The sequence below is a fragment of the Synchiropus splendidus genome, chromosome 7 (genome assembly GCF_027744825.2).
Source record: "Synchiropus splendidus isolate RoL2022-P1 chromosome 7, RoL_Sspl_1.0, whole genome shotgun sequence".
Lineage (NCBI taxonomy): Eukaryota > Metazoa > Chordata > Actinopteri > Syngnathiformes > Callionymidae > Synchiropus > Synchiropus splendidus.
The window spans coordinates 17,768,527-17,794,637 of NC_071340.1; the positions used below are offsets into that span (position 1 = coordinate 17,768,527).

Below are 26,111 nucleotides of genomic sequence, written 5' to 3' on the forward strand. Positions count from 1 at the left end.
AACATGGATAATTTTCATAATGCACGTGTGCGAAAGTCGGCGATAGTCTGTTTCGGTTTAGCACTTGAACGCACCACGGGTCTGCCTTTGAACGCCTCTCGTCTGAACCAAGCTGCTCCGGACCGGTGTCACCGACCTTCGAATGGACCAACGGCGGACTTGACTGCAACGTATGAATTCTATTATTCATCTCGACCATTTACTTTGACTCTCTGTTTCATTCACTTGTTTAGGGGTTAACGGTTAGCTTAGCTTCAGCTAATCCACCGGAAGCTGACAGCTGTGAGAAACAAGTTGTTTTACGATGGAATAACCGACCGAAGGATGTTCACAACTCAATGTTTTGAATTAGGAGAGAAAACGGAAGGTCTTGTGCTCAGTAAATGCTATTTGGAATACATTAAAAGCCCCTTATTAAACAATGTTAGTATTTTGTAACATGTATATGAGGCGGGCTTTAGAGTTGGCTGACAGTTGTTGGACCAATCACATTAAGCGACTTGTTAAAGGGACATGTCTTTTGTAAACGTGTTTTTCGCACTACATTTTACGTGAAATATTTCAACACAAACCGTCATTGCACGTTGTGCGTTTACATGCTGTGTTTTCCAAGCAAATGTTATTCCGAATTTATTCGACATTTGATCACACGTTTTATTATTTTTCTCCCTTCATAAAATAAAGGCTACATATTAAAGATTTATTTTTCTTTGTGCACTGAACAGGACTCCTCATTGATCGAATCAGCCAGGATGACTAGTCTACAGCTGAGTGCGAAGGAGGAGATGGTGGAGAAGTTTCTGGACACTGCAGCCAGAGGAGACCTGCCGCAGCTCTCGTCCCTTCTGACCCACGTCCCCTCTCTGCTGAACCAGACCGGATACAAAGGCTGGACCGCGCTGATGCTCGCCGCTCGCAATGGACACCGTCACGTGGTGGAGACGCTGCTGTCACACGGGTAACGCACTTCTCACTTCTCTGCGACTGTGGTGGTTGTGTTTCTGACCCGGACTGATGAGTCACTCTGGTCCCTGAAGCTGTTTGAAACCCGGTGTAGGTACCAAATGTGTCCTACCTGCCGCGGAGTGATGATGTCACATCCAGCATATACAATATCTTTTTTTTATGTTTTAATGACACAGAGGAAATTGAAATAAAGGATTTCAAGGCACTTTCTACAACATGCGTAGCATTTATTTCCGCAAAATGTGATGTTTGTCATCGAGTCATTTGCGAAGTTTATGTCCGTTCTTCTCCGCAGTCTGCGGAACAACGCGTCGTGATTGGCTGACATGTACGGAGCTTAGTTTCTCGTCTTGGTTCCCTGCAGTTGTGACAAGTCCAGAGTGAACAGTTCGGCACAAACCGCCCACGACATCGCCAGGTTCTGGGGTCACAGACACATCGCCCACCTGCTGCAGGGAACCGGAGAGTGTCGGCGGGTCCTGCCGGGCCCGGACGTGGCACCGCAGGAGAACTACTTCAGCCGGGAGACGCTGGATCGTCTGAGCGGGAAGAGAACTGACGTCGCCTGGTTGGAGGCCAAACGCAGCGACCCGGAATCCGTCTACCTCCTGTTCTCCAACCTCAGTCCACTGGTCAGCAGCGCCACGGAGGACGACGGGTCGGAGGTGCGAGACTGGTGATCCAGTTCTGCTGCATTAGTGGTGTATAACCTGCTTTGGTTTGACTCCCGCAGCTCAGACTCTGCCGGTTCAGGTACCAGGTGGTCCAAGACCTCCTCCAAAAACCTTCGACACTGATAGTTTTCCTGGGAGTGGAGAGGAAGACGGCGCCCCCTTCTTCTGGTCCTGATCCACCTGCATGGTTTGCCCTGAGCACAGACGAAGACCCATCAGAGCTTTTGAAGCTCTGCCGAGAGAAGAACTGCAGCTTCCCGACCACGCCCAACAGAGACCTGCTGAAGCTGAGCGAGGAAGAGGCCGGTGAGGAAGAGTGGACCTGCTGGGCTCTGTCTCAGCAGCTGCTAACCCTCTGACTCCACCAGGGGTTCTGGCTCAGGCCCGGTCCGTCTTGGCCTGGCACAGCCGCTACAGCTTCTGCCCTACGTGTGGCAGCCGCACCAGCGTGGAGGAGGCGGGGCACAAGAGGAGCTGCCTCAACTCCGACTGCAAGAGTCTCCGGGGAGTCCACAACACCTGCTACCCTCGAGTAGGTACGAGGCTCCGCCTCCTGAGCCACAGCTTCAGCCCAGATCCACCTGTCTGTCTTCTTCTAGACCCGGTGGTCATCATGCTGGTGGTTCACCCTGATGGAGAGCAGTGCCTGCTGGGAAGGAAAAAGATCTTTCCTGCTGGGATGTTCTCCTGCCTGGCGGGATTCATCGAGCCCGGTAACACAAACACTCACAGGCTGGTACCGCTATCCTTGTGGGGACCTGTCATGGCCATAACCCTTTCCCCAGTCTCTCCCCCTAAACCTAACCTTCTAAAACACATTGCAACCTCATGGGTACGAGCAAGAGGTCACCAAGAGTTTTTTATTTGCATCGGACTTTACTTGTTGATAACATTTTCAAAATATCGTTGTCATTTTTACATGATCGTCAAATATCTAAAAAATGTTTTTATGGTGTTATTTTCTCTGCAGATATTTTTATTATTTATAATTGTTTTTTTTATCAAAGTATTTTATTTAATTTATTTCTAAATTTAAAATTATTTTATTTTAAGAATAAAAAACATAGTTGAATTTAATTTTTTTTTTTTATAAAATCAAACCTGTAATTTATTTATCAATTTTAATATTTATTAATTATCAAATATCACCCACACAGACAATGAGTCAATACATTAATTATTACTTTTATTTCATTTTTTTGTTTTACTTTGGTGTTAAGTGTTTGTCTTTTTAAATCTTTTTAAGTTTTTCCTATTATGCTTTTTCTATTGTCTAAACTAGTTGCACTATAAAAGTCCACCACAGGTGGCCGCTGTTTACTTAGTTTCTCCGACCATAATAACTGAATTTGAACTCCGGTCTTGGTGCTCGAGGCTTTTCCCAAAACGAGTGATGCAGCTCGCTGTACGAGCAGCCAGTAAGGACTGCATTGTGGCAGGTGAGACGATGGAGGACGCGGTGAGGCGCGAGGTAGAGGAAGAGAGTGGCATCAGAGTGGGAGAGGTACAGTACGTGTCCTGTCAGCCGTGGCCCATGCCCTCCAGCCTCATGATCGGATGCTTGGCCGTCGCCGTGACGACTGACATCAGGGTGGACGAGCACGAGATCGAGGAGGCTCGCTGGTTCACGCGCCAACAGGTGAGGCGGCACTTTCTGAACACCTTCCCCGAATTCACAATTGTGTCATTTTGTTTTTCTGACCCCCAGTTTTTATTCTTAGTTGTTGCCTGAATGTCAGTTTTTTTTTATTATTTTCTCCCCAAACCCATGTGCTCAGGTGATGGCGGCACTGCTCCGAGGGCCTCGCCTCCCTCTCACACTCCCTCCTCGGCAGACCATCGCTCATCAGCTCATCAGACACTGGATCGGCGTCAACTCAAACCTGTGAACCGCGCGGTGACCTCTCAGTGACCCCAGCGGCTGCTTCCCGAACTCTGGCGGAAGAGTCGTGAGATAGATGAGATAGTCGCAGTGATCCATGTTCGGCTCACGCCGTGGTCACACCAGACATTCACGAATCAAAAGGACTCAACATTTTCATTCACACCTCGTTTTGATTTGGTTTTACTGACTTTGACCCTGCGAACATTTAAAAAAATGAATGAAATCAAACCTGTAATTTTATCAAATATTACCCATCCATATAATGAATTATTAAATTATGTTTTACGCTTTTATTTTTTCATCTTTTTGTTTGAACTGTTTATTTTGTGTTATCCTTTTTTAAAACTCTTAATTCAGTTTTCTTTATTTTACTGATGTGTGTTTTCTTTATGTTTTACAACAATGCCATCTGTCCATAACATAAAACGCAGCCAATCAAATAATGGACTTCATGGCGTCAAAGGTGTGACCTGAGGGTGAAGACGGTGGAGAGAGACTTGCTGTGGCTGAGGCCAATCCAAGACAGTAACATCTTTTAAGCATCTTAATCCGATGTTAGTGGATTTGATCGTTATTGTTTCATACAATAACATCTATGTCAACATTCATTTTGCGATTATCAGTTCTTAGTTCGAGATTGTGGTGTGGTTGCGGTAACGTCACCGGCAGGGGTCGCTGTTGTCTGACACTCTTCAAGTTTCCCCCCAAAGACTCAACAAGTGGAGTAAAAGTGAGTTTCTTACGTTGGTGTTTGTGGAGGTCTGAAACTGCGCATGATCAGTCGCTTTTTTTGCAGACAGCTGCGGAGCCGAGCCACTTTTAAAGTGTGTGTGTGTGAGAGAGAGAGGAGGGGAGCCGCGGCGCACACGCTCTTACGTAAATGTGGTGGCGCATTAAGTCAAAGATCGAGTAACAAATCAGGAATTTCCCTCCTGCCACTCCTGAGAGGACAACAGTGGAGAGCGCTGCGGCTCCACTTGGACCGCCGACTTTTTTTGAGGGAGGTTCGGGTTCGGATCTGGAACTTTTGGAGGACTACAAATGTTATGATTGGAGTTTTCACATTTTTTTCCACCTCGGAGGGACGAGTCTGCTTCGCTCCTTCTGGATGATACTCTCGGCCCACATCTGGATGATCGCGCGTGAGCTCGCAGAGTAACGGCCGAGGACGCTCCAGCGGGAAGACGCCAGGCGTCCAGAAGGATGCTGCTGCTGCTGCCGGAGCCATGGAAGTGAAGAACTCGTTCGCCGTCGCTGCGGTGGTGTGTCTGCTTCTCTGCTCCAGCTCCTGCCAACAACTCAAGCCCAGAGGCCGGAATGTGTGCAGGGTGCCCGGGTGAGTGGAGGAAAGTCGATCGCGTTTGTACGTGACGAACACGGTGGTGTGCGTAAAAACCGCGCGTAACCGCGCGTGTGACCTACTTCTGCAGTGTTTCATCGAAGTACGTATGAGTTTGGGAGGTGTGTATGTGTGTGTGGGGTGAACATCTGGATCAGTAGCGAAGCGCTCCGGACTCGTTTGGGAGCGCTGTGGTGGGCAACCCATGAACTCTTCACACCTCTAAAACGCACAGCAGAATATCGCACACATCATAAACAACAGGCTTCACACACGCCAACTCACTGACCTCCGTCCAGAATACACGCCACTAATGACAGACGGAACATTCACAACAAAAACACGTTGCTTCGTAATGTAGAAACTCACACGCAACTCTAAAGTTCCTATTTCTTTTCTTGTTAGGACTTTGTGGGGACCTCTCACGGCCATAACTCTTTCCCCGGCCTCTCCCCCTAAACGTAACATCCAAAAGCTTAACCAAGACTCTGAACCAAACTGAAACCCAGTTATAATGACGCAGTTGTTTTGAAGTTTTAAACCTCAAATTGAAGTTTAACCTTGGGGGAGTCAGCAAAACGGTCCTCACAAGGAGGTGTATTTCCAAGAATTGGTCCCCACATGAATAGAATAGTCAATCACACGCACGCATGAGCTAAAACTTGGACACACTTCCTCCTGAAGATCATTACACACACACCAACACACAGAGACACTAATGCACACCTTTTTTAACACACTAAATCACACTCGTCCACACCAAACGCACAACAACACGCAGCATAAACCACATGCACAGATTTCTTGAATGTAGCCATTAGCTTGCTGATACCATCTGGCTAATTGTTAGCCGTTGACCCCAAGTTGTCCTATGCTGCGCTCCAGTTATCCTTGGAAGTGGGAAATTCACAGCTCCGCCCCCAGGATGACGTCATTAGACGTTGGATTTCCTATTTGCGAGTTGTGATTCTCACCAGTTTACAATACAAGATGGCAGTGTGGAGACCTCCTGCGATATTGCGTGTATTCGACTCGTCTTTTCATTCTCTCCATCGGTCAAATGCATAGTATTGTTCAATGCCTATGCTGTTCATAGAAATGTCTCTTGCTGTATATCGAACTACAATGCGGGCCATGCTAGCAGTGGCTATCGCTAGCCTGGACGATGCCGGTGACACAGCTTATGGAGAGGTAACTGGAAGGCACAGAACTCAGATGGGACATCATTCCCAGCTCGGACTTCCCATTTCCAAGGAAACTGGAATTACTGGAAGTTCAGTGGAAGTTCGAGCTGTGAGCGAGATCCCAGCTGAGTTCTGGGCGCTCCAGCTATCCAGGTGGGAAAAGAGGATTGCGACGTCCATGAACGCTATTGTCAAATGTGCATTGTCCGAAGATAAGCAACTTGTTGATCTGTTTACAACAAGAAAATCTGCAGGACGAAGAGGAAATACAACTTTGCAGAATGAGTTTGCTTCCTTTGCCGTAGTTTAGTCCAAACGTCTGCATCCTGTTTACGTGCAGGGAAGCCTTCTTGGATTGTGAATTGGGACTGGTGAGGATTCTCTCACCTTCAGAGTGGGAATCCAATGTCGCGTGATGTCATCTTTGGGTGGATCTCGGAATGTCCCAGTTCCAAGGACAACCGCAACGCAGCATTAGCACCTGTAGTTTTGACCATGGGACCGACTCCGTGAAAAGTCTTTCGTGTCACGTTACCCTCACTGCAGACGTTACCGTGCGCTTCCTGGATGCACCTCTGCTTTGCTGTTTTGGTGCGAATTAGCTTCCATGAGTGACTCACACCCCTGGACTGTTGTTAGAGCGACACACAACACACAATTATTGCGCAAACCATCAACATTTTGGCAACAAACTCTTGAGGAAGGAATGTCTGACCGTTTTAGCTTCACTGTATCGGGTCTACAGGTGGAAAAGTAAGGTCTACAGTAAAAAAAATAAAGTGCGAATATGAGCTTCCACTCCAGTGCTCTACAGAGCAGGTCAGGTTTGGGTCCAGCCGTTTGGGTTTCACCCCCCAAAGATGAGGTTCTTCCCCAGCGTTCTGCTGCAGTGTGACACATGTTCCTTGACAGAAATGTTGAATAACAGCTGTGTCATTCAAAGACAGACACATGCAGCCTCAGATACAAACATTGTCCATGAGGTGGTCATGTGACCAACAGCAATACACTCAAAGACACCTCCTGAACTACACATTGTCCACCCGAGAGAGACCTACCTGCCTGTCTACTGTCAGACTAGTGCCCTTTTTGTGACTCTCCAGTCCTCCTTATAAAGGACCTGCCTTGGTAGGAACCTACAGGTAGGAGATCCAAAGAAGGATGGAGAAACGGCAATTTAACAATGAGGCTGTTGACACTGACAGGGGACCCTCAAGTCTTGAGTTAACTGAGAGCTTGGACTCACAGCAAAACTCTGCTGCGCCTATCCTCTGAACCGTATAACCATCCTTCTTCCCGGGCGCTGACAAAAATCTGCTCAGGGTCAAAAGTCAACAGGGGTCAACACGATACATCTAGACTGGACTTTGTCAGGATTATGCGGTGGGTTGGATCTGGAACTAAAATCCACGCAGGCGCTTTATTTTACTCTTCAAACAGGCGGGACCCAAACTCCCCTCCCTCAACAGGCGAAGGTCACGGGCCTGATCTTCAGCACGCGTCCGTTCAGCGGGATGAAGAACAGCGTCGCTCCCTGCTCTGTCTGAAGGCAGCCTGCCGCGGGCGGGCGGGGGGCGCTGACGTGTTGCGAGGGCTCATGGAGGTCACGCTCACGGGAGGAAGAGAGAGCCATCCGTCCGTGTTCCTGACAGGCCCAGAGAGTGGGCTGCCGAGTGCTGTCTGGGAACATTCACACTTCTCCGGTGTCTGCAGGGCCCAGCTGGACCAGTGACCTATATTCACGTCGCTAATCCAGCATCTGCTTTACATCATGTAAATGAAGTCCCACATGCTTTTGTTTGAAGAATCCTTGATGTGAGTCAAAGTGAACTGCTGTGAAAGCAAGAGTTTTGCGAAGAATGTGAAGTTGGGCTTTTGGGTCGCCGTCTGCTGTAGCCATGTTTGACAGAGCGGTGCGTCTCAGAACACTACGGTGTTGGTGGCTCAGGCATGTCGGTCATGTCCAGGATGTTTCCTGATCATGTGACCCGTATTTGGCCCCAGGTAGAGTCAAGCACGACACGCAGGTCCACATAGTCGGAGGTGGTTTTTCGTCAGCTCTCCTGTCTGTACACCGCTTCACTTTTCCTTGCTGTGTCCCCAGATCGCCCGGATTGGCGTGCTGCAGTGGCTGGGCGCAGCTGGGAGAGGAATGCCTGACACGTACGTTCATTTGAACATTTCTATTTATCTAATAAGATTCCGCCAGTAACTCTGTACCTTCCCGACTCAGCGCTCTGTGAAGGGAACTTTACCTGCAAGGACAACGAGGTGTGCGTCAGGCCCAATGAGTGTCGCTGTCGTCACGGCTACTTCGGAGCCAGCTGCGACACCAGTAAGAGCCGATTTGAGAGTCTAGTAACAACCACGCTTGCATGTCGGTCTGCCAGCAGCTGAGTGGTGGATTCTCTCCTCTGCCTGCAGAGTGCCCGGCCCAGTTCTGGGGTCCCGACTGTAAAGGGAAGTGCAACTGTTTTCCCAACGGTCAGTGCGACGACCTGACTGGCAAGTGTACCTGCAACCACAACCGCTGGGGGCCCAACTGCGAGAACGCCTGCCTCTGTCAGAAGGGCAAATGTGACCAGGATACGGGCATTTGTACATGCCACCACGGGGTTTGGGGACCTCAGTGCAACAACAACTGCTACTGCAGCATCAACTCGGTGTGCGACGCCATGACAGGCCGCTGCATCTGCAACCCTGGCTGGATGGGGCGGAACTGCGGCGCCCAGTGTCCCTGCAGCAACTCTCCGTGCGAGCAGTTCACGGGACGCTGCCAGTGCCGGGAAATGCTGTGGGGCCAACGGTGCGAGCGTTACTGCCAGTGTGTCCACGGGAAGTGCAACCAGGCGGACGGATCGTGTACCTGCAAGCCAGGGTATCGTGGGAAGTTCTGCCGGGAGCCGTGTCCCGCAGGGTTCTACGGCCAGAACTGCAGGAACAGGTGAGCACCTGACTTACGTGCGACTGACCAACGAGGTGCTCGGTTTGAGGACTAATCTTCTGTTCGCTGGACAGATGTGGCCACTGCAAAGGTCAGCAGCCCTGCAAGGTGACGGAGGGCCGCTGCATCACGTGTGACCGCGGCTGGAACGGAACGCGCTGTGACCAGCTCTGCACCAAAGGCTTCTTCGGTGAAAACTGTCAGGAGGTCTGTCCCACATGTAAGGATGGGCATCACTGCGACCCAATTCACGGCAAGTGTTCGCACTGCAACCCCGGCTGGATCGGGGACAGGTAAGAGATCCGCCAGAGATTCTACTGCCCTAACACTGACCACCTCTGCCAGCTAACCTGGCAGTAGCCACCCACCCAACCAACCTTCCAATCAACCCACTCTCACTCGCATGGTGTCACATATTGACGTTGGGAAAGTGGACTTTTGTGTCCTGCAATGACACCTTTAGCATCGCATGTGTGTTGTGAGGTATATCCTGACGCCGTGGGCAGCACGTCACGAAGAAAGCGGGAGGTTGGGGTTAGGTGAGCCATGGCATGCTGATGCTTTCGTTCTACATGTAACAATGTGTCAATTGCTATTTAAAGCCCCTCAAACAGCCATGCATTTCAGTCGCAGTGCCTTCTAGTGAGGAGGAGAGCCACATGAGCTGTTATATAAACACCAACTGACATCCAGTGCAAGTCAGAGCTACCAAGCGACTCCACTGCTGCACGTCCTCCGTTTGTACTCTATTGAAATGCCTTTGGTGTCAGTATGGGATGCGAAGGTCCACTTCCCAACGTCATTATATTACACCTTGGGAGTGAAGATGTCTTGGTGGCTTCCCGAAATCTAACCAACACCTATGTACCTTCCTCCCAACTGACCCGTGAAACTTCCCACAACCCTTTGGCCTAACTAAACTGGCCCAAAGTGCCATCTTTCCATTCACAGACCACCCCATCTGCCCAACCCGACCCCTTCACCTGCTGTAGTTGTCGTGACGGTGCATCCCCCTTCTGTCTGAACCACAGTAATCACAGCATTCCTGTCGTGTCTGTGTTTGCGTCAGGTGCGAGGTCCGCTGCCCCAACGGCACCTACGGAGAGAACTGCGAAAACAACTGCAGCCACTGCTTCAATGGAAACTGCCATGTGGTCACCGGAGAGTGCCTGTGTGACCCTGGCTTTCATGGAACCTAGTGAGTTATGAAACACCTTTCCAGAAGCTGCATTAGCGCCTCCAGGCTTTCATGAGCCAGGGAGGCAGCTTCATGTCTGGGGAGGACCATGCCACCTTTAGCTCTTCCGTCCCCTCAGACTTCTTACCACCAGGGCCAAGGAGGGAGCGTAACCAGATGTTGTTTTGTCTCTCAGCTGCAACATGAGCTGTCAGCCGGGACAGTTCGGTGTCAACTGCAACCAAACCTGCTCGTGCCACGACAAGAACTGCGACCCGGTGACTGGCGCCTGCCATCTACGTGAGTGTTCTGCTTTAAATCACCAGCAACCAACAGCAGCTCTTCCAGTCCTGCTGACTGTAGCTCCTCCTCAGTTGGAGCATGAACTCGTTCCATAGCTTCGACATCGTGTCACTTTGAGCATGTGATGTGTGTGACTCCACTGATGAAGACTCAGAGATGAAGATACTGAGGTCGTCATCAGAGGAAAGGACATGATGATAAACGAGTCTCTCAGAGGGAGAAGTTTGGAGACTAAGTTAGGGAGGACAGATGTTTGTGGAGAGGAGAGGCAGAGTTGGACCAGGAGTGTTGGAGATGGAGGAGAGGAAGACGGCAGTGATACGGTGGACGGTGGACCGGTGAGGACCTGCATCCCGGTCACTTCTCCTCAAACATCTTCGTATCAGCCTTTCAGAAATGTGCTGTATCATGTTGAATGACAGAGAATCATGAGCTGGTAGCAGCCAGGTTGGAGTGTGTGTGTGTGTACATGGCCTAGCTACACGTCTTGTAAATACACCTCCTTGTGGGGACCATTTTGCCAGACCCCATAAGGTTAAGTCTGGGTTAAGGTGAGCCATGTGTTTTGGATGGTTAGGTTGAGGGAGAGAGGCTGGGGAAAGGGTTATGGCCATGACAGGTCCTCACTAAGAAAGCAGTACAAGTGTGTGAGTGTGTGTGTGTGCACGTGTGTGCGTAGCATTTATGTAACAAGAACCATGATGGTTTTTCCAGATGTCTTCTGTGATCATTGGCTCTGGTCTGTGAGGACCTGACGGAGGGAAGACAAAATAAAGCACTAAATATCTTTCTTTTTTTAGCTTTCACGCAAGTTTATTTATTTTCCCTTTTCGTATCTTCAGCTTGACATCTGAAAGGCTGTTTCTAATGGAGGGATGGGAGGTTAATGTCAGACGCTTGATCGGCATGAACTGAACAACTGAAGAACCAGCCATGTTTGTCAGAAGAAATCTTAAATATGCTTTTTCTAATTAGATATTAGCTTTGCTAAACTTCATCATCTTCATCATCTTCATCATCATCAGGAGAAGACATTATTAGGAATTCTTTGTTTGTGATTTCACAAATTCCAAATCAATTGAAAAAAATTTGGAAATGAAGCACTAAGCAGAAAGGAATCACTGGCATTCTTCTATATTTCCAATTTCTTTATTGACACCTGACCATTTCCAACACCTGGAGTCGTGTTCCCAGAACCTCTTGTCTCTCCTCAGAACCCAACCAGCGGATGGGCGTGATCGCCGCCGGGTCGCTGGTCTCCTTTCTGCTGATGGTTCTGCTCTCGCTGCTCTGCTGCTGCTGTCTGTGCCGCCACAAAGACGACCACAAGTGAGTCCCAACGTCCGTCACACGTGTAGAGCAGGTGGAGCGGCGAGGTGATGAGGAGAGGGCGAGAGTGAGGAGAAGAGGAGGAAGAATGGAGAGAGAGGAGGCAAGATGAAGAGGCGAGGATAGGAAGGAAGCTAGGAGAAGGAGGAGACGAGGAGAGGGGATGAGAGGAGCCATAGAAGCAAAGAGAGGGAGGAGGCAAGGAGAGAGAGGAGGCGAGGAGATAAGTAGGCAAGGTGAGGAAATGAGGAGAGGGAGGAGACAAGGAGAGGGAAAGGGAGGAGGCATGGAAGCAAAGAAAGGGAGGAGGTAAGCAGAGAGTAGGCGAGTTGAGGAGGCAAGGTGGAGAGATGAGGAGGTGAGGATAGGAAGGAAGGTAGGAGATGAGCAGAAGGAGGAGGCGAGGAGAGGGAATGAGAGGAGGCATTGAAGCAAAGAGAGGGAGGAGGTGAGGACTTGAGAAGAGGCGAAAAGAGGGAGGAGGCGAGAAGAAGGAGGAGATGAGGCGAGCAGAAGAAGGAAGCGTGGAGATCAGGAGAAGGAGGAAAGGAGATGAGGAGGCAATGAGAGGGATGGGATCAAAGAGACGAGGGGAGAAGAGGCAGGAGGAGGACAGGGAGGAAACCAAGAGAGGAAGGAGGTGAGGATAAGGAGATGAGGAAGGAAGAGGAGAGAGGGGAGGGTAAGAGAGGGAGGGACTGCCACCGCTCCAGTCATAATGAGTGTTTACAAAGTTGTGAAGTGACATCAGCGTCTCATAAATGAACACACAAGTAGTGGAGGTGCTGTGAGCGTTAAAGTAGCATTCTGGTTCTGTGACATCATCACTTCTCACATAAACAGCAGCTGTGAGTATTCAGCATTACTGCAAATGTATTCAGCACAGTTTGTATAAGTACACTGTTGAGCAAACAGACTGTCATTGAATTGCAGTACTTAAGTAGTAATGACTTGTATTCTGAGTAGTACAGGGGTCTTGTAGTATCTGTAAATGCAGTTCAGGTGGTGGTCATTGTAGTACTCATTAGTTATCAGTACCTCTTCTCCAACTGGAGGTGTGTTGTTATAAAATGTTCTCACAAATAGAAGTTATAGCAGTAAGTTTACTTGCATTCTATTCACTCACATCATACACTGGTACACTACACAGTACCAAGTACACAGATCTGTCAGATCAAAGGGCTGACCTAAACACTAATTTAGTGGAAGTATTTGAAGTAATGGCCATACTCCAACTTCTGTTGAACTACCATTCTTAGTTCTATGACAGTTTTAAAACTTTGAACCGCAACATTTGTAGCAGATGTTTTGTAGTAACAGCACTATCAGCAGTTGTAGTATTACCCATAGATATAGCTGTAGTAGCATCAATGGCACGACTCTCATTCATGGAGTAATGAGAGTAGTTGCAGTTGAAGCATATTATTGTAGTAACAGTAGTAGCTGTATCAACAGTAGCAGTATTTGTCGTGTTTGTAGTAATACTGGTAGTAGTAGTAGAACTACAAAATAGTTTTTATGGAACATAATTAGTCAAGTCGTAGTAGTACTACTATTGGTGAATGGAAGTACTTGTAGTAGTAGTAGAAGTACTATTGCTGAGTTCCATGACATCATCATCAGAATCAGCAATCGTGGCGGTGATGGTGGTGTTTTCAGCTGCAGTATTTGAGGTGGTAACGTGACATCATGTTTCCTCGACAGCCAAAAGGCCAAGCGGATCCTCTGCGGTCGTTTCAGCCGAATCAGCACCAAACTTCCTCGCATCCCTCTGAAGAGACAGAAGTTGCCCAAAGTTGTCGGTAAGACTCCATGACTTCCCTCGCAGACTGCTGACTCGGCTGGTCCCGGTGCCGGCCCGGGTTGGTTTCTGGATCACCGTGCTGGTGATGTGGTCTCGTCCTCACGACCCAGAACCATTGCTCTGCCTCTGCTGGTCGGTCTTCAGCTCCTCAGAGTGAAGCCTGCGGCCGTCCAGACTCCATGAAAGGCTGCACTGTCTGAGTGACCTCCATGAGGAGGTCTCGTGGTCTTTGACCTGCCTGACCCAGACTCTGATGACCCGGATCATTCAGCCGGGCTGTTTGGACAATTGTTGCTGTTTCATGACCAGCAATGTTGATTTGTGTCCTGTCACCAGAGGCGGAGATTATGACCACCTTCCCGACACCAGTCGCGCCCCCCTCTCTGGATTTGGGCCCCTGGGTTCTGGTGGAGGCACAGTGGCACAACACTGGTTATCCAGGGGGGTCAGTTAGGGGTTGTTCTCTCCAGGAGGAGGCCCTGGGGTGGATCCAGACTTTGCTGGAGAGATTAGGGACTTGATCTAGGGGTCTGTGGTGGGATGGAAGTCTGAGTTTCTTAACTGTGGCTGCTGCCCCCACGACCCAAAGGTTCTTCACGTGAAGCTCAGCCATGCCGGTGTTCCCCTTGTCCCACTAAACTCAGGCCTACTGTGGTCCTTGGATCCGTCAGAAAGTCCACACTGCACCATAGTATCTGATGCTACAAAGTCCTGCGCTCACATTCCAGAGGGGGCCCGGCGGGGCTGGAAACAGGAAGTGGTCAAATTTACCAGAGCTTGTGTCAGAGCTGTGATTTATCCGCGCCAGGGTCAGCGGCAGCAGATGTGGCCGGCGGGACCAGAGGCAGAGCAGCATTTGCCGCTCTGCTAGCTGCAGTAGCTGCGGTAGCAGCCGTGCTGGCGCTAAGATTGCGCTACACATTCCAGAGCGGTGGGCAGCCTTCCTTGCTTCCTGAGCGGAGGAGTGGGCAAGTCATGGGTTTGAATCCCAGGAAGCAACCAGTGAGATGAAAGATAGACCACGGCCGACGGTGACTCAGCAGAGAGAAAGAGCTGAGCCAGAAGCCAGAGCTCATCTGCAGTCACCAGTGACCTGCAGACCCTGCAGATGATTTAGGACACGCCTGCGGTTCCGCTGAGACAGTCCAGAGCAACCGCGACATTGACCTTCCTGTTGAGTGTGAAAGGGAGTCACAGTTGAGGCTCTGGTGGACGTCACACTCTCTCATGGCTGGAAATTTGATTCAAGCTTGTTGAAAAACGGCTCCAGTCTTCCTCTAATGTGGAACCAGGCAGCGGGCTGAGTCCACCCTCCCCCCAAAACCACCGCACAGCTGCGGTGGTTGAGCCGTGCAGCTGGTACGTGTCACTAATGACCTGTTGTGTGTGGCGCTTTATAGAAGGAGCGGGTCGGAGCGGCGCTGGGTGTTGCAGGGTTAGGTTCCCCCTGCTCTCTCTCCCTCTCCCCCGGCCGTCTGGCGAGAGCAGTTGTTGCTCTCTGCCGTCGTCACGGGGCCGTGCGTCCGTTTGTTGACACGAGAAACTGCGTTCTGCACATAGGCTAGCTGCCGAGCATTCCTCCATCTGTGCGCCCACTGTTGCTCAAACACTCACACGCATCTACTGACTCTGGCCACTTCATTCCTGACTCGACGTATGGACCACTGTGGTCCCGTCTTTAGGAACTCTGTCAGCTGAGGAGGAAGTCTCCGAGGGCCCAAGAGTTGGCCACACTTGTGCCCAACTCGAGGCCCAGGGGCCGAATATGCCCGCCAAGAACATGGCCCACTTGAGCACTAACTGAAGTAGATGAATCTTAAAGATGAATCTTTAAAGTGATGCCACGTGGCCCATGAAGGGTCAAACTATGCAGTTCAAAGGGTGGAGAGTATCACATAGAATGATGCAGACGGAAGAGAAGAGAACTGGCTTGAACATTCTGGTCCCTTATTGTGAGATAGACCTGGAACACCTTTCACCTCTCAACCCCAAAATATGGGTCCCGCTGGTACCATACCAGGAGGTCTTTTCTTAGTGGAGCAGAAGTTCTCCACTCGGTCTCTTCTTGATGAATGAGCCTCTCTTTCAAAGGGAGTCCAGGGACTCCGGTTCTCTGGGTCACTCTAAAGATGGTGACCACAGGGGAGAGGAGAAACCCAGCGGTCAGTGGAGAGCTCAGTCTCCTGGCTCAGCTCTTTCTCCAGCACAGTCCTCATTACCGTCCCACTCAGACGCCATCCTTCCCTCACTTCTGAACAAGACCCAGAGATACTTATAACCCTAAAATAGAAATGATTAATTCCTAATATTTTAAAAGTAAGAAGCAGTGAAGTTATGGAAGAGTCCGGCTCTCTGAAGCAGATTCAGTGAAACGATTTGGACTCTTGATTCTAAAGAAAGATGGTTTCATCATGTGAAACTCCCACAGCTGGTATTACACTGCACTAGGTCTCTGCAAGTCTGGTGTGCATTCAGTCATATATATGTAACAAACACTGTGGGAGCTACATGAGACTGAATTCGGGATTTGTGTTTATGTTGTGACATTTTGTGGAAGCTTGACAAGTTCCATGAAAAATGAGGAACAAGCTCAAAATGGAGGGTTCAGCGGGAATATAACATGTGGCCGGAAACAGGTGTTTTCACTGTCAAGTATGTTGCGGCTCCATCACACTGAAACCCTTCTCTGTGTGTGTGCGCCCCTGTCAGTGGCCCACCAAGACCCAGAGAGCAACTTCAACTGCAGCTTCATCGAGCCCCCCGCCGCGGCCGAGCAGCACTCCCCCTCCTCCTGGTCCTCCCAGGAGTCCTTCTCTTCCTTCGAGAGCGGAGATGAGGGGCCGGTTTACTGCGTCCCCCACGAAGGTGAGTCCTCTCAAACTGCTGATGTGGCTGAACTCCACCAGCTGGTGCCACAGTTCCCCTCTTTGCTGCAGAACAGGAAGCGTGTAAATAGGAAGTGGACTGGCGCTCCTGGCGCTTGGAGCTAATCCAAACACTGAACAAGAACTGAACCAGAAGTTTCAGCTTGACGTTTTCAAGCTGAAACTTCTTTCAGAATGACTTGTTGTTTCGGGTGCCCGAGTGACGCCTTTTATTCTCTGGCCGTCATTTTCAATAAACCCTCAACAAACAGTTGAGTTCGCTGGAGTTAAAAATGAATCCGGGAGTGAGTCAGGCCGGCGCGTGCCTGTCTGGACTGAGTGTCTTCTGTTGGTCAATCTTGTTTCACACGAAGAGGATTGGAAAGAAAACTATTTTCGGGTTGCCAGAAAAGCAGACAATGCAGCTTTGGGTCTGAGGTCTTGTGTCGTCAACCACGAGATGAGAGTGACACCCTCGTCTTTCAAATCCAAGTTCTCCCTGTTTAAAGCAACGTGCAGCAACCTCTTCCATAACATCGCTGTGTTTTGACTTTGAATGTGTGCGATCCTCATTTTGGTTCCTGGCTGGGGTTGATAGAATTTGAGCGTTAACCTAGCTACCTCCCTGATGGTTTAGCTTCTCTCTGTAGTGGTTGGGATGTGTAGCGCTTGGATGCTAATCAAAAATCACTCCAGATGGACACGCTTGCATTGACCGGAGTTGAGTCTGATGCCACGTTCCCTGGTACTAGCCTTCGTGTGTGCAGCAGCCAGACAAAGGCAGCGAAAGGGCATAGAAAGGCAGATGTGTTGTGTAAGAAGGAGCAGGTTGGGGGGCAGGTTTATCATCACAAAGGCCTGTGTGCTTCTGGGTGGACTCATCCAAGTCATTGTGCTGTCGATCCACAGAATCAGCCAATGAAAGCAAGGAGACGGGCAGCTCCAGTCCAGTCCCTGAAAAGCCTGAACACCACGATGAGGACGCAGGAGAGTACACGTCGCTGAAGGACACAGGGAGCTCCAAACTGGAAAGCAGCGAGCCACCAGCGCTGAAGTCCTCCGACAGTGAAGGATCCACGAGCGGGTCTGAGTCTACACCCGCAGCCCTCTACGCCCGAATCGCTCGACTGTCCAAGCACTCCAAGGAGGAGGAGAGCAGCGGCAAAGACGGGGAGAACACTCCGACACCAGAATCCAAACGCAATGGAAAGCCACCACCTTCGCCAGGCAAGCCCAAACCACGCCCCCCTGACCCGTCCACTAAACCCAAGGTATCGTGGATCCATGGAAACTCCACAGGTTCTCTCCCACCTGAACAGCAAGGACAGGGGGGGACGAAAGCACCTGCAGTTCCCAAGGAGAAGAAGAGAAGCTCCAGCAACGGGTCGGCCAAGAGCGAGGAGAGTCGGAAGGTCAAGGAGACCAGCCGGGAGCAGCAGAAAGAAGCAAACGGATCCCCCAGCAAGCACAAACCATTGCGAGGGAAGAAGTCTGGGGACGAGCACAGTAGTCCCAGTCACATGGAGCACATCAACGGCGTTGTTCAGAACGCCCTGCGGATGATCAGCAGCTTCCACAGCTCCTCATCAGAGAAGAAAGGTTCAGAGAGCTCCAGCGAGACCCCGAAGGAGCCGCCTAAGAGTCCAAAGGTCATCCATCCTCACATGAACTCTGAGGCAGCGACACTCCTCGCTGCTCAGCTGAAGGAGAAAACTCAGAGCATCAACAGGAACGAGGGCATGGGCCTGACCAAGACCAATGGCCTATCGACACCAAAGGGAACCAGAGAGAAGCCCACACCTCCACAGAAGGCCAAGAGGACCCCGTCAAGTGGTGGGAACCAGCAGGGATCCACGAAGCCCCTCCTGCCCACGTCAAGCAGCCTCCAGAAAATGGTTGCACCTGTCGCCAGTGAGCAGAGTACCCCTGAACCCAAGAGCCCGGAGAAGCTGGACTTGAACGGCTCGAGGTTGGGGGACCCAGTGTCAGATGCTACGCCAAAGAAGACGCCCATAAAAAAGCCGCCGAGGAAGAAAGGCAAGGACAGCACTTTGGAAACTCCAGAGAGCAGCAAACCTCAGCCAAAGACGGCCATCATGCCGCCGCAGATCGTGAAGTGAGTCCTTTACTGAACTTCAGGATCCTGGACGGAAGAGGACATGTTTTTAGCTACAACAAAGAACCGTGTTTTGTTCAGCGAGTGATGTGTTAAGACTTCAGTTTGACAATCTTCTACTTGTTTTTTGTATCCAACAATCCAGAGGAGGCTGTCAGAGACTTCCCCCGCCTTCGATCCCCATCTTTCCTCCACCACTATATTTATGCCAAGGGCTTAAATTGTTTCTGCTTGTTGTCAAGGTACTAAAGAGGAAGTCCTTTGATCTCCAGCCATGAAGCTGCACAATCTGACTTAACGTTTACAAGGTACTAAGACACCACCAACCGTCATTTCCCCCGACCCTCACGCCTTGCTACAAAATTGAGCCCCAAAATTCTGTTGCTTTGTTAAAGATGTCCACAGTTACATTGTACCAGCCGTCCACACGATGATGGTCTGCTTAGCGTGTCCTTGGTGTGCCGTCCATTTAGCAAGCCTGCAGTTTAGCTGTAGCATTCGTGGTAATGGCTACATTAAAAAAAACAGACCTTTTGAGAATAAAGGCAGAGTTTTGAAGCGAAGATGTGTGGCAGCGTGCCGTCACACTCCTTCATCTATGGTACAGAGTTGGTGGTCCCTCTGCCACCCACCCAACCTTTGCTCGATCACCATTTTAATAGTTGCATCTCCCTGGTTCACCGACGTTGTTGCCCATGACGAAGAAACCATCTGGCTTAATATCCAATACCTTGAAGTTATATGAGATCGAAGCAGCTGGGTGTGTGTTCCGTCAGCGCTTCGAAGCAACATTGAATCCGAATTCTGACACTTCATACTTCAACTCAAAGTTCCAGCAGTGAAAAAGGCCCATTGCAGATTTGGTCCCAAGCGTGCGTGTCGGCATGTGGTGACCTGTTTACTTGTTAGAAGCCACTCCAGATTGTTTTGGTCCCGGGGTTTGGACTGGATGCTAGCGTGCCTCAACTGTGGATCAGTTTGTGCAAAAAACAAAAAAAAAACGCAATGTTTGCTAGTTTTGTTTGTAAAGAGGAAGCCCAGTCAACAGTTGGAAAGCTATTTTGAGAGTAGCTTAAAATCAGCGGCGCATGTTCCATGAGAATATTTTGTGTTTTTTCAAGGTACAAACTTTTGTTCTCTTCTCGTATACTTTGTGTACTTTTTGTTTATCTTTGTAAGCTGTGCTTATATGACCTTTGATTTCCTCCGTTCACGTTCGCTTGTTTGTGTCATGGCTTCTGCCTCTCCCGGGAGACGCGGCGATATTTCGCTCCTGCTACGTTGGCGTCGTCCTCTGTCGATGTTATTGTTTGTGTAACCGCATGACGCAGAGTGTGACTCAGTGAACGGCCGCGCAGGACAAGTGTAACCTCCTGTCACCCTCCTTACTTTTGATTCCCATAAAATATATTTCATACAGGAAGGATTGTACGATATGGTGAGATGAGTGCACACCAACGGATTCCTCAGGTGTCGAGGCTCACATCCCAAGTGTTGCTGACCAAGAGAAAACTGGGAAAGTTGATGTTAAAAAAGGCAACAAAATGACTTGATATCCCATAGAAATACAGTATGTAGGAAAAGGAAAAGCTAATGTTTTACAGTAAAGTCAATACAGTAAATATTCAAAACACATCAAAGACATTAACAAGAGCAACTCATCCTCACTTCCATGGCGTCACATACTGACATTGGAAAAGTTGCCTTTTGCATCCTATACTGACGAAAAAGACAGCCTTCAGCGTCAGATGTGAAAAAAAAAGTACGTTGCAGTAAGGGTAAGAACTATCAACAGCAACAAAACAAAGCTGAGCAGAAATTGATCCTCCAAAAACATCAACAAAACAACATAAAATGAATCTAAAAATAGAGTAGAAAAAAAACATCTCTTCGTGCTCGAACCAAATGAATGACATTTTTGAGTGACTCGGGATCACATGACCTCCTCCGTGATGTAGATCCCACCGGGTCACGTCCCGTCTTTCCTTTCCTAAGAAGACATATACGCGGCGCGTGATGAACGCCGTGGCACAGGCTCTCCACTGTTGCCTCCATGAAAGGAGCTTCTGTCCCTCTGCAGCAGCTCCTGGTTTCCTGCAGCTCTTTGAAGAACTGGGTCGACCCGAAAGCGGTCACAGGAAAGGGATCCGATATCAAGCAACGTTCCGATCCGCCTCAGGAGAGCAGAGGCTCGGACGCGCTTGTTTTTCTGTCGCTGGACGGAATAACATTCAAATGAGAGCGTGTTGAGGGGTCGCGACCCCGACAGGACCAATGATCCGAAACCAGCCACAGGGAAATCCTCACTCACATCCACAGTCCCAAGTACCGTCGAGTGTCTGTGCAGTTGGTCCGCTATTCCGCACCACCGTCACACACATGCAACGTTGTATAATAACTGGAGACACTGTTCAGTGGAAAGCTTTGCTGAGTTCGCACTTTGGTTCGGTCATGTGACCTGGAAACCAAGTGAAAGCAGTTCTCTAACAAGGCCACACTACAGACCTCAAACTCTTGTGGGGCGACAAAGTGTCCGAGCATTCCAGAGGCCAGCAGACTCTTGACATGAGTCTCCATCTGCAGCAGATTCTCAGCTGAGCTGTCTAGCACATGTGTCCCCCCCCCCCCGACACCGAGAGCTCTGCTGCGTGTCACTGTCGGACGACGCTCCAACTGGCCCGCCGTGAGCCTCCGGGAGTCGTGTTTGCGCCCCGGCTGACGTGTGAAGCTCAGTTTGGCACCAGCGCACATGACAACACAAAGAGCCGACTGTTCGGCGAAGAGCGCGGTCAGAGGGTCGGGGTTCGGCGGCGGGATCGAGGGGTTCGGTGACAAGTCGCCCGCCAGTCTAAACATGACACTGAGCTGCGGCGCCCCCAGTGTGCCAGGTCTGTAGCAGCGCAGTGCTTCAGAGCACGGAGAGTCAGCCAAAAGCCCTGGACTCCGAAAACGTATTTCCAGTCCCCTGGTTGCCACGGCAACAGAAACAGATTGGAGCCACATCTGGTAGCCATTTCAGTCCCTGCTAGCAGAGGAAGAAGGAAATTTATGAGTGAGGGGGGAAAAGACAAATAGTTTCTGCAATGCAAAGCAGAAAGAACGCAGAGTCGGGTTTCACTTGAAAGATGGCTGACGGAGGACTGACTGGGAATTTAGGCTTTCGTCGCCGATGACCCGGGAGAGAGGACAAACACGCTCGGCACCGCCGTACGTCGGTGGTCCCTGAGTCCTTGTGGAGTCCCTCAGGGATCTGTCTCCGGCTACCCGCTGGTTTTTCAAAACATGGTGATGTCATCACTTCTGACGACCGAGGAGATGATGTTCAGAGACAACAGTTTGTCGTCAGCTAGCATGGCCACGGGTAACTAGTTAGCCAAAGCTAACAAAGCTAGCCCAGTTGATTTAATGAGGAGAAAATCTCAACAATTCTCACCATCTTTGCAGCACTGCTTTTGGTAAGAGGAGGTATTTAGCTTCATAGGGGCAATGTTCATGCTATCTTTGTACGTAGCTGTTGCTAGCTCGCAGAAAAACCTAGCTGCCGGAACTATCCCTTAAAATAGCATCAAGCTGGGACACGAGAAAGTCAGACTGAAGTTTAGACACTTCACTCAAACCAGTAATGTCAGCTATGGTTCATGATTCGGTAAAATACATATGTCAAAGCCTCATGTGCATGAGCAGGCCGGCGCCCCCTGCTGCCCCACTGCGTTTCAGACTTGAAAACAGTCCTCCACTCTGCAGCAGAAAACTATAAAGTGACTTTTACTGGAAACGGAGCTGCTGCTTCTCCTGATCCAAAACCACCGAGGACTGAGGTCAGCGCCCAAACCATAGCGACGGGGGGAGGGGGAGGGAACAGCGCCAGCATCAAATGTATGTTCGTAGATTTCCAGTGACATCTACTTACTCTGCGATTTAAGACTGTCATTACAACAAGCCAAAACTCCCTCGCAGCTAAAAGAGTCTGCTCTCGACGCTGGAATCAAGGCAAACCGCACGGAACCGACCTCCCAGAGAGACTCGCTGACCGAGTGCTGAAACTGGGTCACTGAGGCACTTTTTGTAGGGGAGAGTTGTCGCACTTCTGCACTGTTACAGCGAAGAATGAGACTTCCAAACTGCTCTTCACAAAACGTACTGTGTAAGAGGAGTGTCCCTGATGGTGGGCCTGGGATGACCCTCGCTCCCTGAACACCCATAGATCCTGCCCGGTGGGAACTACTCTGAAGTGGTCAGGATGTGAATCCCCACAGCCAGTAGCGCTGGAACAAGGAGTGTGGCGTGGATCCAAAGTGGACCTCAGGCGTCATGGATCTTCAAGTGAGTGTGGGCCACCCACAGGATTGTGAAGAACTGGAGGACATCCAGGCTCCTCTGGGCTCCTCGGGGCGCCTGACTCCAAGCATGTCCCTCAGGGACTAGCACCACGAGAGGCATTCTCGGGTGGTAGGATCTTGGGGTCAGTAGAAGGTCACAGAAGGTCTCAGTCTCAGCAGGTGACAGCAACACCCGGAGCCGTGGTCCTCAGAGCCATTGGGTATGGGAATAACACTGGGTACATCTGAAGCCATCAGCCCTAGGAACCCAGATCCAGGAGCTGGTCTCTTGCATCTGGGCCCCTCAGGCAGTAGAGAATATGGGGGCTCTCACTGACTCGGAGGATTGAGCTCAGAGGAGTCAGAACAGGCGCGAGGGCGACTGAGAGTCGAAGACGTGTGAGGGTGTGGGTGAACAAGTGTTTTGTTTTAGACGGCCTCATTCATCTCTCCTTCTTCTGTCTCTCAGACTGCACTGCGTTTTTGTGGCTCTCCCTGCGACACCCCATCCATCTTCATCCACATACTTCCCAGATGACTGACTGGAAACAATGTGGAAGTCAAAACCCAAAAGCAAATGGCTGCTGTTGTTCCCCGTCACCTCTGTCTCTGCGTCTCGTCCTGCTATCGCGGCAGTAAAGTGGGACTCAAACTGCGGCTTGTGGTTTCAGCTTTCACGTAACTCCAAATGTTGACCCCAAACGGCCCCCTCCCCCCGCCTCCAGCCTCCTCTCTTGTGCTGCGTAAGTTTCCGCCTTGCTTTCCAGATATCGTGGAGGAACCGGCTCACAAGACCAAACTTTCCGCTGGGGAAACATGGTAGCCGAGCGAACGTGGATCTGCCGGTTCAGTTCCTCGTCACATGTCTCAGAACAGCCCGTCTCATTGAAGCGTGTTTGAGAGCGCTCTGCTGCAGGACAACACTGGGGCCATTATGGAGGAGAAGCATGTGTTTCTGATTAGCCGGTGAAGATTAGAGGGAGGGACGGCCGGTTGCTGTCTGCTCGCCCCCCAGCTCCTCTGATGTGGCCCAAAGCTGGACAGCCAAGGGTGTAAAACCCTCCTGTTGATCTGACTCCCCTCTCCTTCCCACCTTGTCCCGTCCAAGTCCCCCCTTCTGCACACCCACGCCAGGACTGTTCCCAGTGTCTGTTGACCTACTTCTGATCCAGATGATGTGCCGTGACTGAGCGATGATGCTCCGTGGTCTTGTGACCGAGGAGAGGAAAAGACTTTCTGGCCATCAGTGCTGCGGATGTGTCAGTGGGTCAACGCTGAGACTCAGACGTCAGTTCACTGTGGCAGGAAGTGGGACCTCAGTACCGGAGGTCGAGGCGCCGCCTGGCTCCGGGACAGTAGGTCCGGTCTGAAGGTTCAAGGGACGCAGTAGGCCCTACCTCTGATCCTGCAGGATTAGATGTGGGACAGCAGGGGACCAAGACTTCAGAACAGTCCTGGTCTGCTTCTCTGGAGGCCTGGTGTTCCCTGGACCTCTTCCAGGTGGGAACTGACTGGAATGCGCCCAAACTTTTTGCCCCCAAAAAGACCTACTGTACAATCTTTCACAGAGGGTAAACATTTCAATCCCACATCTTGTATCTGTTCTAAATGTAGCTTAAAGGAAGAGGTAAACACCAGAGTAGCCAGTAATGTTAACAATTGCATGTTGTTGAGCCTCTTCAGTGTCATTCTAAAGAATGTTCTTGACAGTATCTGTTCTAGTGGGTTGTTGGGGTAAAAAAAAAGTTTGAATTTTACAGTCAGTGAGAAGCCAGTACATGGTGCCTAAGGGGGTTAAAGCTTTGTTTTGAATATCATTCAATTTTAGAGTGAATACATGATAAGTTACAGTGTTGAAATGCCAGTGCCGCATGAATATTTTCACAGTTTTGTTACTGATTTCTACTGATTTCATTTTGAGGCATCTCTAGACATGAGGTCAGTGACTAGTGGCAGTGGATGAGGGAAGGAAGGACCAAGCTTCGACGCCTTCGTGGCGCTGGTGAACTGATGACCACAAAGATGGAGTCTGAGCTGATGCTAAAAGCAGTTGAACCGACACCCAAGATTCCTGGTTCTGACTCTCGCACCACTGAAGGTGACATTAAGCATTAGCATTTATAGAATTTCGCCTCGATACAAAAACAGACTGAAGCCAAGATGCCACCATTAGGTTGTGTACAAGCATGTTTGCCATGTGACCACAAAGCTCAGACCATGTTGTGACCCTGAGGTTAGCTTCATGCTAACTAGTTGAGGCATTTAGTCCTGGTCAAAGATGAGATTATGTCAGTCACTCAGAGGCATCGTGGGGTTAGCGCCACAAGCTAAGGTTCCCCTCCTAAGCTGCTCAGGTCTGGGTCCCTCCCTCCAGCCAACACCTGCTGCTCCAGAGTTCCATCTGCCCACCGCAGTCCGTCCTCGGAGCCTCTCATTAGCAGCAGGCTCTTCCTGACAGGATCCTCCATGTGGCCTCACTTCCTGCCGCCTCGTCACTTTACAAGCGGACCCAGCTCCGCGGGCAGACGGGCTGATAAGGCACCATCACGACTGTTTACATGGACTATAAATAACGCCTCGCAGACGGACCCGGGGGGACAGGAAGCGGGAGTCTGGCTGAGCTGCGCGCTGGAGGTGTCGGAACGTTTGATCCCTGGGACGAGAGAAGATGTTCGTTCATTTGACCTACTTTTTTTACCTCTTATCAACAAGACGGCGCCGTCACTCGAACCTGAACTCCAGAAGATTTGACGCCCATGTGAACTTGGAGATGGAACCACAATTATTGGGTCACCAAACCCATCTGATTAAACACGTGATGGAATTGAAAAATCTATAAATCTATGGACTTAAAGTCAAATATTTACATTTGAATGTCTAATATTCCCACGGTGTATTCCCATTTATTATTTAAAATAATTAGTCATTGTTTTGCCAAAAAGACGTTGACCTATGCCAAAAAATGTAACCATGCTTCTGCCATAATTTCAAAGAAAATTTTGTTTAAAATGTTCCAAAAATAAATCCTCTCTCCAGCAGGGTCTGTGCCAAGAAAGAGAAACAGATTAGCTACAGATTTATTTAACAAACGAAAGCAGAAAATGATGAAGGAGGCCCAAGTAGCTTGAGTCCTGTTGAGGGGTCAAAATCTCGGCGAGAAAGTGCAATATTTGAACGTGAGAGGCTGGTGAGAATCAGGGGGAGAGA

General features: G+C 50.0%; 2 protein-coding genes across 2 annotated transcripts; both read left to right on the top strand.

The window, feature by feature from the left end:
* Positions 1–61: 61 nt before the first annotated feature.
* Positions 62–3,561, top strand: nudt12 (nudix (nucleoside diphosphate linked moiety X)-type motif 12). Its single transcript, XM_053870753.1, has 8 exons — positions 62–170; positions 726–958; positions 1,331–1,631; positions 1,700–1,946; positions 2,009–2,176; positions 2,240–2,353; positions 3,080–3,279; positions 3,419–3,561. The coding sequence occupies exons 2-8, from the start codon at positions 753–755 to the stop codon at positions 3,527–3,529; spliced, it is 1,347 nt and encodes a 448-aa protein (XP_053726728.1). The 5' UTR covers positions 62–170; positions 726–752; the 3' UTR covers positions 3,530–3,561.
* A 582-nt stretch (positions 3,562–4,143) lies between these two features.
* On the top strand, positions 4,144–20,496 carry scarf2 (scavenger receptor class F, member 2). The gene is made up of 12 exons (XM_053870664.1): positions 4,144–4,255; positions 4,322–4,861; positions 8,153–8,211; positions 8,282–8,383; positions 8,473–8,992; positions 9,067–9,285; positions 10,062–10,190; positions 10,366–10,469; positions 11,687–11,801; positions 13,506–13,603; positions 16,315–16,470; positions 17,379–20,496. Exons 2-12 carry the CDS (start codon positions 4,752–4,754, stop codon positions 18,587–18,589), a joined length of 2,823 nt encoding a protein of 940 aa, XP_053726639.1. The 5' UTR covers positions 4,144–4,255; positions 4,322–4,751; the 3' UTR covers positions 18,590–20,496.
* The last annotated feature ends 5,615 nt before the right edge of the window (positions 20,497–26,111 follow it).

Coding starts and splice junctions, on each gene's coding strand:
- nudt12 (XM_053870753.1), top strand. CDS start 753: ATGACTAGTCTACAGCTGAGTGCGAAGGAGGAGATGGTGGAGAAGTTT. Junction 2,177..2,239: donor CACCTGCTACCCTCGAGTAG/GTACGAGGCTCC, acceptor GTCTTCTTCTAG/ACCCGGTGGTCATCATGCTG. Junction 3,280..3,418: donor GCTGGTTCACGCGCCAACAG/GTGAGGCGGCAC, acceptor CCATGTGCTCAG/GTGATGGCGGCACTGCTCCG.
- scarf2 (XM_053870664.1), top strand. CDS start 4,752: ATGGAAGTGAAGAACTCGTTCGCCGTCGCTGCGGTGGTGTGTCTGCTT. Junction 10,470..11,686: donor GACTGGCGCCTGCCATCTAC/GTGAGTGTTCTG, acceptor GTCTCTCCTCAG/AACCCAACCAGCGGATGGGC. Junction 13,604..16,314: donor GAAGTTGCCCAAAGTTGTCG/GTAAGACTCCAT, acceptor CGCCCCTGTCAG/TGGCCCACCAAGACCCAGAG.